At 39.6% G+C, this 16,617-nt stretch overlaps 2 protein-coding genes across 8 annotated transcripts in view; one reads left to right on the top strand and one right to left on the bottom strand.

Annotated features, from left to right (window-relative positions):
• Nucleotides 1-10,870, bottom strand: LOC117431175 (conserved oligomeric Golgi complex subunit 7-like). Of its 5 annotated transcripts, none has more exons than XM_058995746.1 (19): nucleotides 10,852-10,870; nucleotides 10,279-10,350; nucleotides 9,182-9,403; nucleotides 8,550-8,698; nucleotides 7,620-7,736; nucleotides 7,256-7,424; nucleotides 6,729-6,811; nucleotides 6,332-6,454; nucleotides 5,628-5,826; nucleotides 5,353-5,480; nucleotides 4,953-5,107; nucleotides 4,515-4,631; nucleotides 4,165-4,230; nucleotides 2,803-2,989; nucleotides 2,179-2,319; nucleotides 1,651-1,734; nucleotides 1,103-1,217; nucleotides 548-691; nucleotides 1-307 (listed from the first exon to the last, which is right to left on the bottom strand). In XM_058995746.1, exons 3-19 carry the CDS (start codon nucleotides 9,345-9,347, stop codon nucleotides 141-143), a joined length of 2,310 nt encoding a protein of 769 aa, XP_058851729.1. In that variant the 5' UTR covers nucleotides 9,348-9,403; nucleotides 10,279-10,350; nucleotides 10,852-10,870; the 3' UTR covers nucleotides 1-140. The 5 variants fall into 5 exon arrangements, with proteins under 5 accessions (XP_058851729.1, XP_033907760.1, XP_033907758.1 ...); XM_034051869.2 differs by lacking the exon at nucleotides 10,852-10,870 and adding an exon at nucleotides 10,448-10,559; XM_034051867.3 differs by lacking the exons at nucleotides 10,279-10,350; nucleotides 10,852-10,870 and adding an exon at nucleotides 10,093-10,272.
• LOC117431421 (interleukin-21 receptor-like) overlaps nucleotides 10,838-16,617 on the top strand; it is a 21,645-nt gene continuing 15,865 nt past the window's right edge. The window contains exon 1 of one of the 3 annotated variants that reach the window (XM_058995749.1): nucleotides 10,838-10,923. The gene's annotated coding sequence lies outside the window, so the exon portion shown is untranslated. Of the gene's footprint in view, nucleotides 10,924-15,040; nucleotides 15,301-16,617 lie in introns of those variants that run through there. The other 2 variants (XM_058995750.1, XM_034052301.3) reach the window with 2 other exon arrangements.

The raw sequence follows: 16,617 nt of genomic DNA on the forward strand, positions 1-16,617 counted from the left end.
TTTAAAGTTTGGGAGTTTGTTTTTTATTTGTAACCGTTGTATGTACATAACTGACAAGCGAATCAATACAAAAACGGCAGACATTCAGTTAATGTTAAAAAAATACATTTGTGCCTTCCTCTCGAGCTGTCCTGTAAAGCCTAATAATCGAGCCTCCTCATTGCTGCGAAGGTGGAGGCCAGTCTTCTCGGCAGGGTTTTCGCTGTTTGTCTGTAGTCCTCCGGTTTGGTCTTCAGAAGAGTTACAATCTGCTGCAGCATGTGTGACGGCTGCAAGCCCAGTGCATCCATCACATTACTCAGGTAATCTGGGGGGAAATGAAAAGAAATTAACATGAATTCGAACGTTGTTTTACCATAAATCTGTCGTCAATCACTCAGCCTGTTGTAAGAAAACAGGTCTTACTGCACAGAAATACAGTACCATATTTAAACAACTCCCAACAGTTAAGAAGAGTGTGGCCAATATTCAGAGTTTTTTATAGTTAAGCCATCCTATGCTACTTGCACAGTACTGTCCTTAATAGCCACAAACAAGCGCCCCTTACCTATGTCAGTAGCCAGCTGTTTGGTGGAGTGTGGAGTGAGTTCTGGGATCTGCAGAATAACATCACAGTAGGTCTGCATCGTCGCTCTGGCAACTGATCCAAGCCAGTAGTCTGCGATATTGTCAAGTTCTGGTAAATCATCACCTATTAAAAATAAAAATAATAAAATAGAATTAATAAGACTATTTAAAAGTACTGCCATTTTTATTTAGGATCCCTTTTTTAAAGCTGCTCCTATGATGAAACATGCAGAAACGGTGGCCGTAAGACCCATCCCTTTTGACAATGTTCCTGAAACTGAACAGTAATTCGTAGTGTTGGATACAGAAGCACCTGCCAACCCGACACCTACTCTCAGCCCTGTATGAAAATCGGACAGATATGCAACCTCAACATAGTAACCAGGGCACCAGCACACATATGGTTGTAATGGTTAGACTTCACGTACAACATCTAGATCATGAGTGACGAGATCAAATCATTATTGCAGGTACACTGAAAAATATATAGCAATCAGTCTAGTACGGTGTGTTCTCTGTCCCTTGTACTGCTTACCTTGCTCTGGAGGGAATGGCAGTTTCCCTGCATGTAATGCCAGCTCCAGGGCAGAATCCTCCTGGGTGACAAAGGGCTCCAAATGCAAAGGCAGGGACATGATATACTGACCAATCTGAGGCAGAAAATACAAGTGTTGAAACCATTACTGAGTGTGATTCAAGTGTGCAAATAAAATCAATTTCTGGCACTGCAACAGTGTGCTCATACAACAAAACTATGTGTGCTGGGGGGCATTCCAATCCAGCTCTCCTTTTGCACAACACAGCAACCATGTGGCTTATGCATCATCAGCCACAAAAACAGGAAACAGCTACTCAGAACGTGGTCTATTTTAGATGGAATGACCCACCACTGATCCGTATCAAGCAACACAAATATGTCATTTATTGAAGTCAACAACACTTTATAATCATACTTCATTTTCTTGCAGAGCAGAAGGAATACCATACAATTATACAATTTCTACTTAACCCTTTTCTTGGGCGGTCCTAAAAACCTAGGAAGCTTTGAACAGTCACTCCACCAGCAGACCATGAAACACGTACGTTGGTGATGTATTCAAGAGGGGACAGGCTGAACGTGGGCAAGGCCTCCGTAAGAGTCTCCCCACTGCCACTGGAGCTCCAGCTCTGCAGAATAAACACAATAAAACAAGTTAGGAACAGGAAACAAAGCACGCTTATCTAATCTAGATATTATTAAAGCACATCAATAGAAACTGTGTGCATATTTAAAAAAGGATCAATATATAGGTACTTGCTCAATAAACTATGTAACCTTCGCAATAAATAAAACACCTTGCTATGCTTAACAGAGAAATACATTTGAGCAGGTCCTGGTTTATTTGTTTCTACGTACATCACTGCGGTATGGGATACTGTAAGTCTCAAAGTGATTTTGGGTAAAGCAGACTCCCTCTTCATCTATCTTCCAACCCCTCTAATCTTTGCTTTCATCTTATTCGCTCAATTCTAGGGCCGAGACACCACCTACAGCTACACACATATGAACTGGGCAGTCAAGTTTCTAGTCTCGTTTCATTCAGTGTCCGTGATGAAGGCTTTTAGTCTCACCTCCAGCTTTGAAACCAGGACGAGCTGCTGTTTGATGCGCAGGAAGACCGAGTCAAAGGCCAGCTGGTGGGCCTGCTGGTTCAAACGGGTCAGAGCAGAGCGAGGCTCAGCCAGCAGGCTTGAGTTTCCCGTCCCCTTCTCCTAAAACAGGACCACACTCACTTTAGATCCAGGAACCCTGAACTGCCTGCTTTACCCTCCTTATACTCGCAAAGGAGGCACGTTGAGGTACAGGTGAGGTAAAGGTGTTTAAAACTAATCAGTGCCATGATCTGTGTGAGAATTATTTGAGGGTAAAATCACTATAGAAATGAAGAACAGTAGAGTTTTGGCTTGATCTGTGCATTATTATGTTCGTTGAATATTGTCGGGTTTATTTTAGTCTGATTGCTGTAGCTGATAACATATTGAGCAGTGTTTTGCCCCCAAAATGTTCTCTCAGAATTTGAAGCTGCATCGTACTTTGAGATCAGCGTAAATGAAGGGCTTTCTGTCATATTGCAGGTCATTGCTGTGAACAATCAGCTGCATCCAACCACAATGTAACTGCATCCATTAATATGTTACAGAGCACTGGAAACATTAGCAATATCTGTGGAAGTGTGTTTTAAAATGAGTTCTTGCCTTTAAGTTATAGAGCATTTCCATCAGGCTGGCATACTCAGCTGCATTTCCCTTCAGCAAGTAATTGTACTCCTGCCAGGGGTTTCGAGTGGAGCTCCTTCTGTCTGTAGCGCTGGCTTCCTGAATCCCGGTCAGGCTGCTGGGGCTGTACGAATCAGACAGGTATCTCCCTGCTGTCGACAAGAACCTACAAGCAGACACGGTGGGTTCAGTTCACAACCCCATGAGTTTAAAAAAATGGGATGCTGTACACTTTAGGATGTCCGCTTTTCATTGTATTAATGTACATGCTGTTTAGTTTTCAGATACTTAAAACTAGGCTTGCTACTATTCGATTTTTATTTTTTTGTCAATTCGACGATTAATAGACAATTATAGAAATATTTTTTTCTATCATTTCTCAATTCAAGTAGAGAATGGGTGAAATCAACCTTTAAATAAAAATAATATAATACACTTTTTATGCCATTGAGAAACGTCTCATTAGCGAAACCCCATTATCGTATTCAACATGCAACAACATGCATGGTTACCACCATTCTAATTGAAATAACGTTTGGTTACAGCGGAGCGATACCTTGTACAGATAAAGATCCTACACAAATTAAAAAATTGTCTCAGATAAACCATAGAAAACGCAGCATATAAAAGTGTATTACACACTTTTATAGCATAACAAAACATTTGATAGTTGAACAGAACTAACTTGCACCCCTCTCCTTCACTCAGTCACTGGAAGGCAAGGCAGACGGGCCCGCTTCGTCGTGCCGTGGAGACTTCAGACGTCGGTCAGAGTATCGTGCACAATACTCTAAGCGTTTTCATCTTGAGCCCCTTTTCAAATCAAACTAGTAACTGTCATCGTATAACTATAGCAAAAGCTTACCTACACCTTAACCTGCTGATTTCAAAGTAGGCGCTTTGAATGACAGGCGCGGTAGCTGGCAAATGAAAGTGCCCAGTCGGTCTTGATGATTGACAGTCATTTAAACGAATGAGAGCATTCTAGCGCTGCTTCAGTCAACGAGATCTGTCACAACAGGATGAAATGACTGACAGTGAAATTACAGTAGCCTAATAAAGGGACCACTGAGTTGACTGACAGCTACCCCCAGCCATTCAGAGCGGAACAGAGATGGGACAGACAGCAAGTATAAAAACTACACAGACTAGAGATGATTTCAATTATTATTTTTGGTAAGAAAATACAAAATAGCGAGTGGTTTTACCGACGTTTGTCCTATATAAATTTATTTCAGTCAAACTATACATTTTTGGGGAATTGGACGTTTCATGGGCTTTACCGATTAAAATTGAAAAGTAGCAAGCCTACTTATAACCTCTTTCTCATGTCCATCTTACCTGTTTGCTAACTGCTGCTCATAAGCGCCACACTGCCTTAGTAGTTCACCGCAAGTTGCTATTATTCTGAAAGATAAATTAAATCAACCACAATTTTTCTTCAAGCTTAAAAGCAGTTACCATTATTAAAAAGAAAAGTTCCTGGTATTGACAATCAAGTTTGTTTGCAGTAATATCTGGCTATGGTGGAATCAGTCAATTGTATGAAAGTGTCACTGATGGTTTCCTGCTCCCTTTCCAATTCCGCAGTAAGACAGTCAGGCCTGAAGACTCTGTGGTTGACTTATCACCAGACCGCAATCTGAAACAACTGGCAAACCAACCTAACCTAGCTGAAGTCTGAGACTCACCTAACAGAGTTCTGAAAAGCCGTCCAGTCTTCTTGAAACAGGGAGCCGTTTGGCATGTCTTCCAGTTTGCATTTCTTTCGTATAGACTGCAGTGTGCCAGCAAAGTCCGAAACATACCTAGGTGTGAACAAAACATGCAGCAAGACAGTTACAAAACAATACTGTGCACACTTACAATTGTTTCTTCTTTTATTTATTTTTTTATGATGTCTGTAATGTAATGTTATTACGTTAGCGCCCACTTTTGGTCCGTTTTAACACAAGCAAGAGACAACCGGTATGAATAGTGAAGCTAATCTTCTGAAAATCAATGTGGTTTCCTAATAATGTCATCTATAATGTAACTCTACAACATCGCTTTCATAAACGGAAATGTCACAGTGTGACACTACTTTTCCATGATCTGAGAGAGATTACCATCAGTTTCACATAGCGTACTTTGTAAAAAGAGCCTTCAGCGCTTTGAGAAGCCCGCACACCCCCAAGCCATCTGTCAGCTTGATGCATCGGTCTACGGCTGCAGTGGCCAGGCTGAAGAGCTTGTTGACAGAGTGACTTAACTCCTGCACACAGTCCATCACCTCCCCACGTTCCTGCAGATCAGACACAAGACAAGCACGTACAGTACTGGCACCCAGCAGCCAACAGAGCCAACAAGGCACACACACTAAGCCAATACACATGTATCAAAAAACAATATAACTCACAGTGATGAGCATGGGATATATTATATCTATATATGTATCCTCCCCAACAGGGTTCAAAACTGGGGAAAGGGGCAACGACAAGTACTGTAAACTCCTTCTTCGAAGGAGACTCAGACGAAGTTTCAACTTACCAGCGGCACAGCACTGATCTGAATGAGCAGGTGGGATTCCTCCAGCTCTCCGTATTGAAGCTGGTATGGTCTATAAGAACCATAAACCGCAGTGACCAACTCCCCAACTTTCAAGAGGTTGCTTTCACCTACGGAGAACAAAAGACTCATAACCTGGTTCGTTTTTGGATAGTTTTTAAAAATACCCATCATCCTAAAAACTCGGGTGATGGGTATTTGAAAAAATATTTCATAGGCACTATGTACAGGAGGAAAAGGATGCTTCAGACACATACCAAGGTGAGGTAACATGGCAGCTTCTAGTCCCTTAGCAAAGTGAGCGGCTGTTTCATAGAGATCCAGCAGGGTCAGGAGCTTGGCTTCCTGTCCTGCTCTCTCCATTCCTGTGCTGAGGCACACTGGGATTGAAGGCACCATGGCCCCAAGGGTCTGAATTAGAAGAACTGTCACAATCTCATAAGGGTTTTTAAATACCTGTTGAAAAAAGACAAAATCCTTTAGAATTTATGAATGCTAACAATACAGCAATAAAAACACAAGTTAAAAAAAAACAATCGAATCCAATAATAAGGCCACACAGTAGTTTCAGAAGAGGATAATTTTATGCAGAAAAATTGGAAGTTGAATTATGTCTCTAAATGTACTTTCAGGGGCAGCTGAATGTGCTCCATAGAGTAATAGTGATCAATACCAAAGAAGGGCGCAACTGAGTTATTAGATAAGCAGATAAACAGTGCTCTGCCTTTATAACGCTGCAGTAACAGATGTGCTCTGTGTGTTCCACATTATAGCGAGAATGTAAGTGCAATTGTGGCGTAATGGGTCAAATGCGAGATGTGACCATACCTCCTAATAAACAGCTCGGCGGTAAAAAGGTCTGTCTTAAAAAAAACTATCGACTTTACAGTTGTAAGTTTATGCTAGTTGAATGTGTGTGCGTGTGCGTGTGCATTGCAGGTTTGCAGCTACAGTACTGGACCTGGCTGCTCCACTGAAGCTGAGAATGCCACGTTGCCAGCAGTGTGTCGTAGAATTCTGTCAGCTGCCTGTCCAGACTCAGCTCGCTCTGGCACAGGTCCTGCCAAACAGTCACCAGCTGGCCCTGCAGCGAGGAAGAGGAGGATGAAACAACACAGGTGAACAAAAAATGCCTATAACAAAAAATGTATCCACAAAAGTATTTTTAGTACCCCTTCAGGGTCTAAATAGATGGGCACAGGTACAAATATAAATATTAGTTTACTGATTTGTTTTTAGAGTGCAGCAATAGATACTGGCATAGTGCTCTGCAGTTTTGAGAGGAGCACTCTTTCCTAATCCTGTATACAGGTCTGCAGTGTTAAATCATATATATTAACGCATGTAAGAAAGGACACCTTGTGGCACTTGTAGTAGTAGGTGAGGAGCTGCGGCATCCTGTCAATCTCCATGAACACTTTCACAAACACTTTGGCTTGCTCTGCAAAGACACAAATTACTACCGTTACTGTGCAAGGTACTGTAGCATTTGCACAGCTCTTTACACGGCAAACACCACAAAGCGCTTTACAAATCAGGAAACCGTCACAGAAACTCATGAGTCCCGTGATAAATAAGTCTTTCATTCTTTCATATTGTAATGAGTGAATTTTTTTCAGCACTAAACCAAAACATAGTGTATCGAAAACTATTTGAAAAAAAATAAAAAACACATCAACCCTGCACTAAACACACTTAATAAGACAGAGTAGTAGAATTTAAATGAGTTATTTTATTAATAATATCCTTTTTGTAGTCACACTAAGAATAACCTTAAAATTTGGAAGCGATTCCGCTAGTGTTTTTACAACACAGCAGTGGTGCCGTCTGAAGGTCATTTGTGGCATTGCAGCTCCTGTCCAGTCTGCAGTATTGTACCACTCACCTAGAGTCTGTGAATTGAAAGTGGCAACGATCTGAGGGCTGGCCATAGCCTCCAGCCTGTTCTTCAAGGCCTCCAGGTGAACACATTTTTCTGAATAATCGGGAGTATCCACCAGCATGGCTAAACTGCTCTGCATGCTCGTCAGCTTGGAAGAGATCACGACCACGTCCTGTGAGATGACAGTCATAGAAAGTGACAGTCTAGTGTTTATACAGCTTGTACAAAAAATCATGTTGTGTACTGTGCTGTCAGGAAGAATGCTGTACCCAACACAAATGCTGTACTCACCAGTTTCAATTTAAAGTACAAATATACAGCACACAACGTGGGTCAGTGAATGCTCACAGCGCTGGGTTGAAGTTACCTGTGTTTTGAACGTCTCCTCGATATCTGCACTCAGCGTGCTCCACTTGTCTGCTTCTTGCAGTGCCTCGGCAGCATCCTGCATCCTCGATTTAACCTGGTCGATTTCCACGAGAACCTGAAACACAGAGCAAACCAGATCTTTTCAATGTGGAACAGACATGCATGAAGGGGTGATTGAGATGTGGTCGACTGTGTGAGACAGTTTCATAATCTGTTAATTGCTTAGATTTAGGGATTTTTTTGGCTGCACATTTGGTTTAGAGGTTTTAATTGCACTCGTTCATCACCGACGGAAGCTTCATTGACATTGCCATTTATGGTGTTGCCACAATGAAGCTTGTCACTGTGGCAGCTTTGAAGAAACCAGGGTCGTGTTTCCTGTTCTGGGTTTCCCAAAACATCATAACCGTCAGCATCGATATATGCACACTCAGCAAATGAAATAAGTTGGTCTCAACTTATCTCTGCTTTGTAACGCCAGAGCACAATGATCTGCTCTAATTTCAATCTTCAGGAAACTGAAGTAGAAGAACAGCACGCCACCATGGCTATGTCTCAAGCAAGCTTATGCATTAGGCTAGTGAACAGATAATTAAAATAAAATACATTTTGTTCTGGTTAGAAAAAACAAACATATACATGACCTATTTTTTAAACTCAAGATGTCATAACGCACACCAGTTTTGTTTACTAGAATGGAGTTTGCCAACCCTGTTTTGTACTCATAGATTCCCATACATTTCTGCACCAAATGTTGCAACTTTGCTAGAAACGTGTCCAACTTGTAAATGGAAACATAGCCAGGAGGTTGCAGTTTTGTGTAATACCAGCTTGTTGACCAGTCTCTTCAGATCTGATTCAGACACACATAAGTTGTTTCAGGATCTCCTCAATTCTCTACATGCTTGAGTGGTGGCTCTGGTAATACCTGCATGGACTGCACTGTGTCCTGTTCAAACTTCCTTATGTCCTCTTTCACAAGGACCATCTGCTCTTTCAGGAAGGAGGCCTCCTGTTTCAGGGCCTCCACATCACGCAGCACTCTGGGCATGTTCTGAAGGGCCTGGTGACTGCTCTCTATGCAAATACATGGGAAGAGTCAAAACAGAAGGGAATCAATGCGGACGAGGGGTGAAGAAACTGTTCCTATTGTGTAGGGCTGAGTTTCAACCAGACCAAGTTCATTAGACAGACAAACAAACTCAACCACCACACTGTTGTGGTTGCCATGGGTTACTCAGAAATACAAGCTTGTGAGGTCATAACACAGAACTACACTGCATTACGATGTTCATGGCAAAATGGCGGTGTTTTCGAACCCCATGAACCGTGTCTTTCTGCAAATCAGCAGGCAGTTAATATTATAGGGAGAGACTGAAATTTCAGGTGTTTGCTATGACTTCATGCCTGACTGAAGTTACATTTATTAGAGTGTAACACTTGTTTATAGACTGCATAAAAAGATGAACAAAATGTCATGAGAATCACAAAGTTGGTGAGTAATTGTGCTGGGATTGAAATGAGTGCAATATATTGGTATCAATGTGGTTGTCCTGTTACCTTCAATGGCATTATTGACTTCTTGTATGAAAAGCTGTAACTTCATGACCAGAGTTGCAGCATGGCCGTCCACTTTGCCAGGTGCGTCCTTCTGGACTGTCTTAAAGACCCCGTTCACCCAGTCCTTCACATCAAAGTCATCATCCAGAAACTTGGAGAAGTCCATGTTCCCTCCTGCTGACACTAACCCTCAGGAAGATGACCCCTGCAGATATCTCTTGCCTGTAACAAACAACAAGTCAGTGGGGAAATAGTTCTTAAATAATTATATTTCACCTCGTACCGCAAGGTACTTCCAGTCCAACATGAAATAGGCAGTCTGTACTATTTTATTTATTTATTTATTTATGTATTTATTTATGTCCAATCACGGTCCTGGAGGTCCATTACACGCCTAGTTTAACAGTTAAAATGATATAATTCGCTACTTCCGGGTCTGGGTGGAGGTTTAATTGGTTCAATTCAGCAATTTAAACAGAGTTAGAACAAAGACCAGGATTGGCAGAGCCAACTTTGGCCAAAACCCTTCACCAAGACACCTTACTCAGAAGGAAAGCAGAGTTCTAATTATTCAGAAAACACAAGCGCAGTATCAGTCCCGATACTACTGGAGCAAGCACCGTTTCACATGAACATCATGCGTATGACTGTCACGAAACCCCCTATAGGCTTCGGACTTCGTAATTAAACAAGCTGGCGAATTGGTTTATTAAGCTGTTTAATTATCCCTGTGTTTAGACTCGAAAATAGCCGGTGTTAGAACCGCAAGCCAACGATAAGGTATGGCTGGCAGCATCGTAACCCGTAGTGTCAATTGACAGAATAGACATGTTAACGATACGTAATTAACAATCCAATCGAGAAACATTCCCCACTCTGTATAGTCTGATATGCTAAGTATGTGTATTTACCTGTCTATTTATTCCCTATGGCAGTCCAGACAATGAACAAGCATGAAATACAGCACCCAGGAGAAAGGTATAATCCTAACAACTAAGTACAGTTCGATCAGAGCAATTGCCTCCTCCAGCATGAATCATTAAATAAAAAATAATAAAAATAATAAAAAAACTAATTTAAAAAACCTGTCAGCGTACCGTGGTGCTGCTTCCTGGAGACCAAAACACTATCCTGCAACAACAACGTGTCGCTTCCTTTGGTTCCGACTTCTGTTGAGAGAAAAGAAGAAGAAAAAACGCAAGATGAATACTTAAAACTAACATTGTATCAGATGTTATTAGTGTAATGTTTATGTGCTGGCATTACATTTACAATTCTGGCGTGTGCGTGTTTAATAAGACTGTTTTAACCGTCCACAGTACTTTACAGCTACGTGGCCTGGTGTTCCTTTATTTGAGTTCCGACTAGCGCACAGTACAAGAAGATTAATTGAACTGGAGTTAAAAGGCCGACGTATACCAGCCGTTTGTTCTGAAAAAAAATATGTGCACTTTTGTTTATATATATATATAATATATATATAATTAAAACAAAAGTGCACATTTTGTGAAATTAGTAAATCAACTTTAAGGTATTATTTATTATTATTATTATTATTATTATTATTATTATTATTTTACAGAGTGAGCTGTGGCAGTCAGAGTGAGGACAGTTGGAGCGAAGACTTTTTCCTAATCTCTCCCAATGGCTACCAGAGGTCTCATTAACACCTTGACATCTAATGTCTGGATCCCCTGGACACAGCGTGTTCACTCTTTCTCCCTCTCCCAGAACGAACACTGGTAAGTACTTGCTTCAGATACCGTTACTAACTCCCTCTCTCCCTGTACAGCCTGTTACAAACTGTAGCTAAATTCTCTTTCCTAAATTGCCGTTCTGTGACTAAGAACGCTTGGCTTCTCAATGAACTTATAACTGATGCTAATCTTGATCTTCTCTGTCTCGCTGAACCCTGGCACTCTGTAAATGATAAGCACTCCCTACACCTATCCACAAGCCACGCCTCACTGGTAGCGGTGGGGGCACTGCTGTTATTGCTAACTGTGTGCTCGCTGCCTCAACTCTCTCTATGCCAGTCTTCTCTTCGTTTGAGCATCTCGCTGTCAAGCTCACCTCTCCCACGTCCCACACCCTTGCTGTTAACTATCGTCCACTCGGAGAGCACTCTTTTAGCTTCATGGCCCTGACTCTCTGGAACTCTCTCCCATTTAGTGCGTGCAGCTCCTACAATCGCTCGCTTCAAATCAACTCTCAAAAGTTGTTCTCTCTTGCTTTTAATGCTGTCTAAGCGTGATATCTGTTATTAGCTGTTGTCTAAATGGATATTTTAGGTTTTTTACTCCATCTTATTCGTATGTTTCTGCCTGACACACGTATCCACAGTGTTTAGAATTCACATCCTAGCCTGTTATTTAATGTAATATGCTTGTAGTTAATGTATTTGCATTGTTTTTTTTTACTGTTGTATTTAATGTACTATGCCCTGTATTTCACTGTATTTAATATATTATGCATTGCTCCTCACTATCTTGTAAAACGCTTTGTGATGGTGGTCCACTATGAAAGGCGCTATATAAAATAAATACTGTTTGATTGATTGATATAAAATCCCATAGCTAAGGGTTAAAAAAATATATATATATTTTTTCTTTCTTTCTTATTTTTATTTATTTATTGGTTGACACATTTAAGACCAAATACACTGTAATGAGTTATGATATTAGAAAAGGTGGTTCAAAAGTAACTTGATTTGACGAGACCCAACAGAAAGTAGGCGTGCGCCCCTCAGCATTGGAACTTGACATTCAGAGAATGAGGCTATGCTTGGCTCCTTCTATCCTACAGACGTGTGCCCACAGCACTTTACAATTAAAATTATAACTCCAAACCATTTTACTGGTACATGTTTAGACGATGCATCTGCCATTGTTGTGTGCTTTACCATGCTGTTAACTGTACTTCTGTATCATTTACTAAGCTGTCACTAGCAAACTTTTCTTGGAGTTATAAACTGTAACAAAGCCACGTGGTTTCAGGTCCTTGAACATCATTTGAACCATTGTATCCATAGTTAGGTCTTTCAGTTCATAATGTTTTTGTGTTTATGGATATTATGTGTTTGCCCTGCTCCTCTGCGTGGTTTGCTGAATACGTGTGCTGTATTTTGTTTTGGGCTGAATATTAAAAATGTTTTTTTTTTCTTTTTTTTCCCACTAGCTTTGAAGTGGCCATGATTTGCATTATAATTAACAACCCTTTCTTCCTGTCTCAGAAAGCTGCAAAAGATCTTGTTTGACAAAAGCATTTTCACAGGTGCTGTTCTTTTTCTGCAGAAATAATTATGTGACTTAACTGCTCACAAATCACAGAAAAAAAACAGACAATGCAATTAACACAATATTTCTCAGTTGCTTCTTTTGTATGTGAAGACCAGCTTTACCATTCTAAACTTTTTTCAAGCTAATCCCTTCATGGTTACACTCACTATATAATACATTGTATGATCTCAAGTCACAAACTAAGGTTACATAGAACTTGTACAGTCTAGTCATGTATTGAATCAATATGTTACAGCTCAACCAGAAATGACCTTTACTCCCACACATTTCTTAGAATTAACAAACTGGTATTGGTTTTTTTAGTCTTAAAGCTCACAAGTAGAGTTCTTTAATGAACTTTCACTACATGTAACTGTTTTCACCATGCAATGTAAACGCATCTAATCAGATAGCATATTTGACTTACAATATACTTGAATATAAACCTTTTTTTTTTAAACAACCCAATAAAAATGTTGGCAGTGTGTGTGTGTGGTAGCGTCAGCATCCTTACAGTAAAAACACCCACAGCTTCTGCTATGATGGCATTGACCTTCTTGAAGATACAGAAGCACTTTAAAATGTTTGAATAACTTCTGCAAGCACTTATGTAAACCCTGAGACACGACCATTTTTTTTTTCTTGCACTATTTTTGTGCAAATAAAACAGTTAATGAACTGCTCCCGACCAGCACCCCCTAGAGGTGGTCCCACAGGTGCAGGTTCAAGAAATGCTTGCCGGGCAGCGTGGGAAGCTTTGATTGACATCTCCCTCTGTGTATTAAGGCAGAGCTCTTTGGCCCCCAGTGCAGAAATAAAACAAATTCAATAAAAGAACATTACTTTTCAAATTAAACGTAGCCCAGTTTTTGGAATCGATACATTGTAAAAGAAATTAATAAAAATAACGGTCAAATGATAGAGTTGCCAGCCCGTTTCCTTCAAAATAAGTGGTGTGACCATATAAACTGAATTATAGCAAATGACTTAAATGCAATATACGGTCACACTTTATTACAGCAAGTAACCGCAAAGCAATACATACGGTCACAATGTATATACTGAATTATGGTAGATGACTGTAAAGCAATATAGGGCCATGGCATACAAATGACAGGTGTGACAGTACATCAAACGACGGCAATCTGTTTACTATAAATTTTACAATATAATACTATAAAAATAAGAGCTTGATATTTTCTCAGACTACAACTCATTAGGTATGTACTGCACAAGTTTTCAATTTAAATGCTCTTCACTGAACTGCAGCACCGCTCCAAGCACTGAACTCAGCAGAGGAAGGAGACACGGACAGACGGGAAAGGGGGTAGCCCACTCTGGGTCCTGACTCCCAGAACAGGGGTGACCACACACAACCTGAGGAAAACACATAAATGGTGAGGAGACACAAAGGACATGCAAATGTACAAATACTCGTGCAACCGCACAGCACATTATATATATATATATATATATATATATATATATATATATATATATATATATATATATATATATATTGAAAGCTTTTTTTGGTTTTTTACCCTTCTTTACTGACATTTTGTAAATTGTTGTTTTATGGTCGTATACCATCATATGTACAGTGTTTTAACAAAGTTAAATTTTAAAAATGACCTTCATTTTTATAGTTATTTAAGCTTCACATTCATGGACATTTTTTTTTGTTTCAGGAAGTAAACCTGCTTTTTTGGTTAGAGGAACAGCCTTAACTCTTACTGTAGTTACTGTAGTTTGTGAAACCATGACGGCAGAGTTGCTATTGTTTCAAGAAACATGAAGTAGGCTGGAGAAACTTGAAGTGATGTGTTTTTACTTGTTAAACAATCACGTCTAATTGCCTGCTTCCTCATACAAAGAGCAAGAAATGTCAGAGAAAAAACACTGTTCCCTTGACAGCAGAAAACACATGTATGTTCTCTACAGCAGATATATTTTTTTCAGTAAACTACACAAAACAAATATTGCAAACTTGCAAATGTAAACCACTATAAAAAACGTATATTATGGTTCCACTGCTGCATTTTGCACTGCATTTCTGTAAAGGGAAAACAAAACTGTTAGTCATACAAAACTAGCTATACAAAACAACTTGGGCTAACTTTTGGGTCCTTAACTGTTTCAGCACTGAGCAACTTTACAGAACCTCTGTATTAAATTAAACCGTGTTAGTGTTTGACATTGAAAACGACAGTTTAAAATGTGCATGCTGCCTGTATGTAATGGTGTGTTACTGTTTTGCAGTTTTGAGTGGGATTTTCAGTGCGATAACTGCATTACACGGTTTGGAGAGGAGCTCAGTAAATGCAGTTAACCGTTTGCTTTTTAAATTTTCTTTCCCAAACCACTGGTGTAAAGTAAACTTTGGATTAATAACTTGGGTAAAACCCTGTCCATTGTGATGTCCAAAGCCGCAGTGACCTATCCTGAAACCTGTGTGGTAAAAGTTCTCTAAACAATACAACAGCTGAATGGAGCAACTTGTGACAAATGACCTTTAGTGGAGAGAGCGAATGCTCCCAGTCACCCACCCCTTTCACAGACGCTCTTTTGCAAAGCGCTTTGAGGCGAGATGCATCATTTAGAAATTGGTTTGCTCCCAACAACCGCATCCTGTTATAAACGCTCGGCTTCAGAAAATGACGTTGCATAATGATTATATACCCGTTATCATTCAGGAGTTTCTAATGCTTTCTCACAAGCTAATCGGTGCTGTTGAAAATAAGTTATAACACCGCTGTTACTGAAACAACTCAATTTCAACACGTAATTGAAAAAAAGAAGACATGCTTTCGGGATTATTTTTGTCTAAATGAGGTGAAGGTAGGTAGAAATAACAAAGACATGCTTTTATAAACTGTATGTGCTGTTCTGTGTTGGTGCCATTCAATAGATTTATGAAAATGTATATACTGTACATGCAACTTCAGTGAAACTACAGATAGAAATGTAGGCTGGAGATCGTTGTTTTGACGGAGGCACTATACGGGTTAAATATGTAATTATTAATCTCCGGCCAATGAGCGGTACTTGACTGGTTTGAGTAGCCTATTTACACATTGACTGGGTACTGTATGTTTTGTAACTTAATTGACAGCTCGTGTTTTTCGTGCTATGTATTGTGAATCACAAATGCTTTGTTGGTTTTAACCCCGTGAATCTTATGTGTAATAAGGCAGTTTTTATTTTATTTTTTAAGTAATAGAAAGCGTGTTCGATAGGGAAAACACACTTGTTCACACTTACAGATTTTATAGGACGTTTTTCAAAGTTTTTTTTTATTATTATTTAATTATTATTTTAAATAAATAAAATACAGTTGAATAGTCGTGAAACCGCTGTTGTTGGCTTACCAGGCTAGAAAAAGTTTCATAAATATTAAAACTTAGTTGTATTTAATAAAACTTCGAACAAAACATTCTTTCAAGGACCCCTTTTAGAGTTCAGTCTACTTACGTGGTAAGGTGTCATTGGAAAACCAAAGAATCTGACGTGGTTTAGCATTCTTATCCGCGCCACAAATAGAACTAGAATTCTATTTCTGTTCCATAGACACACGTCATGTATTTCGCACTGCTATTACAGGTTAGAATAACGTACGACACGATGAGGAATACGGTTTAATAATAGGTCGTTATTATTAAATTGCATGGAATTGCCAGCTAATTCGTATCAGTTATTAATCTATATAAGTCATTCATGTTTTTGTCTTGTTTTTCCGTGTTTAATACTTACCTAATATAGTTAGTCATGATGGGATATTTAATAATAACCCGTATATTGACCACTTTGATGAATCCCATATTACTATAGATATCTGCTGTGTTAAATAACTAGTCCATAAAGGCCACTTTTCCCTTGAGTGGCCGTTAAGCAAGACTGTAAGTTACTAAGTGTTGCTTAAGGTCTAGTCTAGAGCATTATTAAAATGAAGTGTTCTCAGATTCGCTGACCTTGGTAAATGGTCGTTTGATTTAAACATTGCCTACAGCCTTAGCCTCGCAAGACAAAACTTTTCCAGCACCTTTTCATTAAATCAAAAATGCACAATTAAATGTATAGAACCTTCCTTCTGAAGACACAAAGTTTAAACAAAAAACACGTATTCAGAATGCTATTAATATCAGACGCTGATATAAT

This window comes from Acipenser ruthenus, chromosome 22, assembly GCF_902713425.1.
Source record: "Acipenser ruthenus chromosome 22, fAciRut3.2 maternal haplotype, whole genome shotgun sequence".
NCBI classification, from domain to species: domain Eukaryota; kingdom Metazoa; phylum Chordata; class Actinopteri; order Acipenseriformes; family Acipenseridae; genus Acipenser; species Acipenser ruthenus.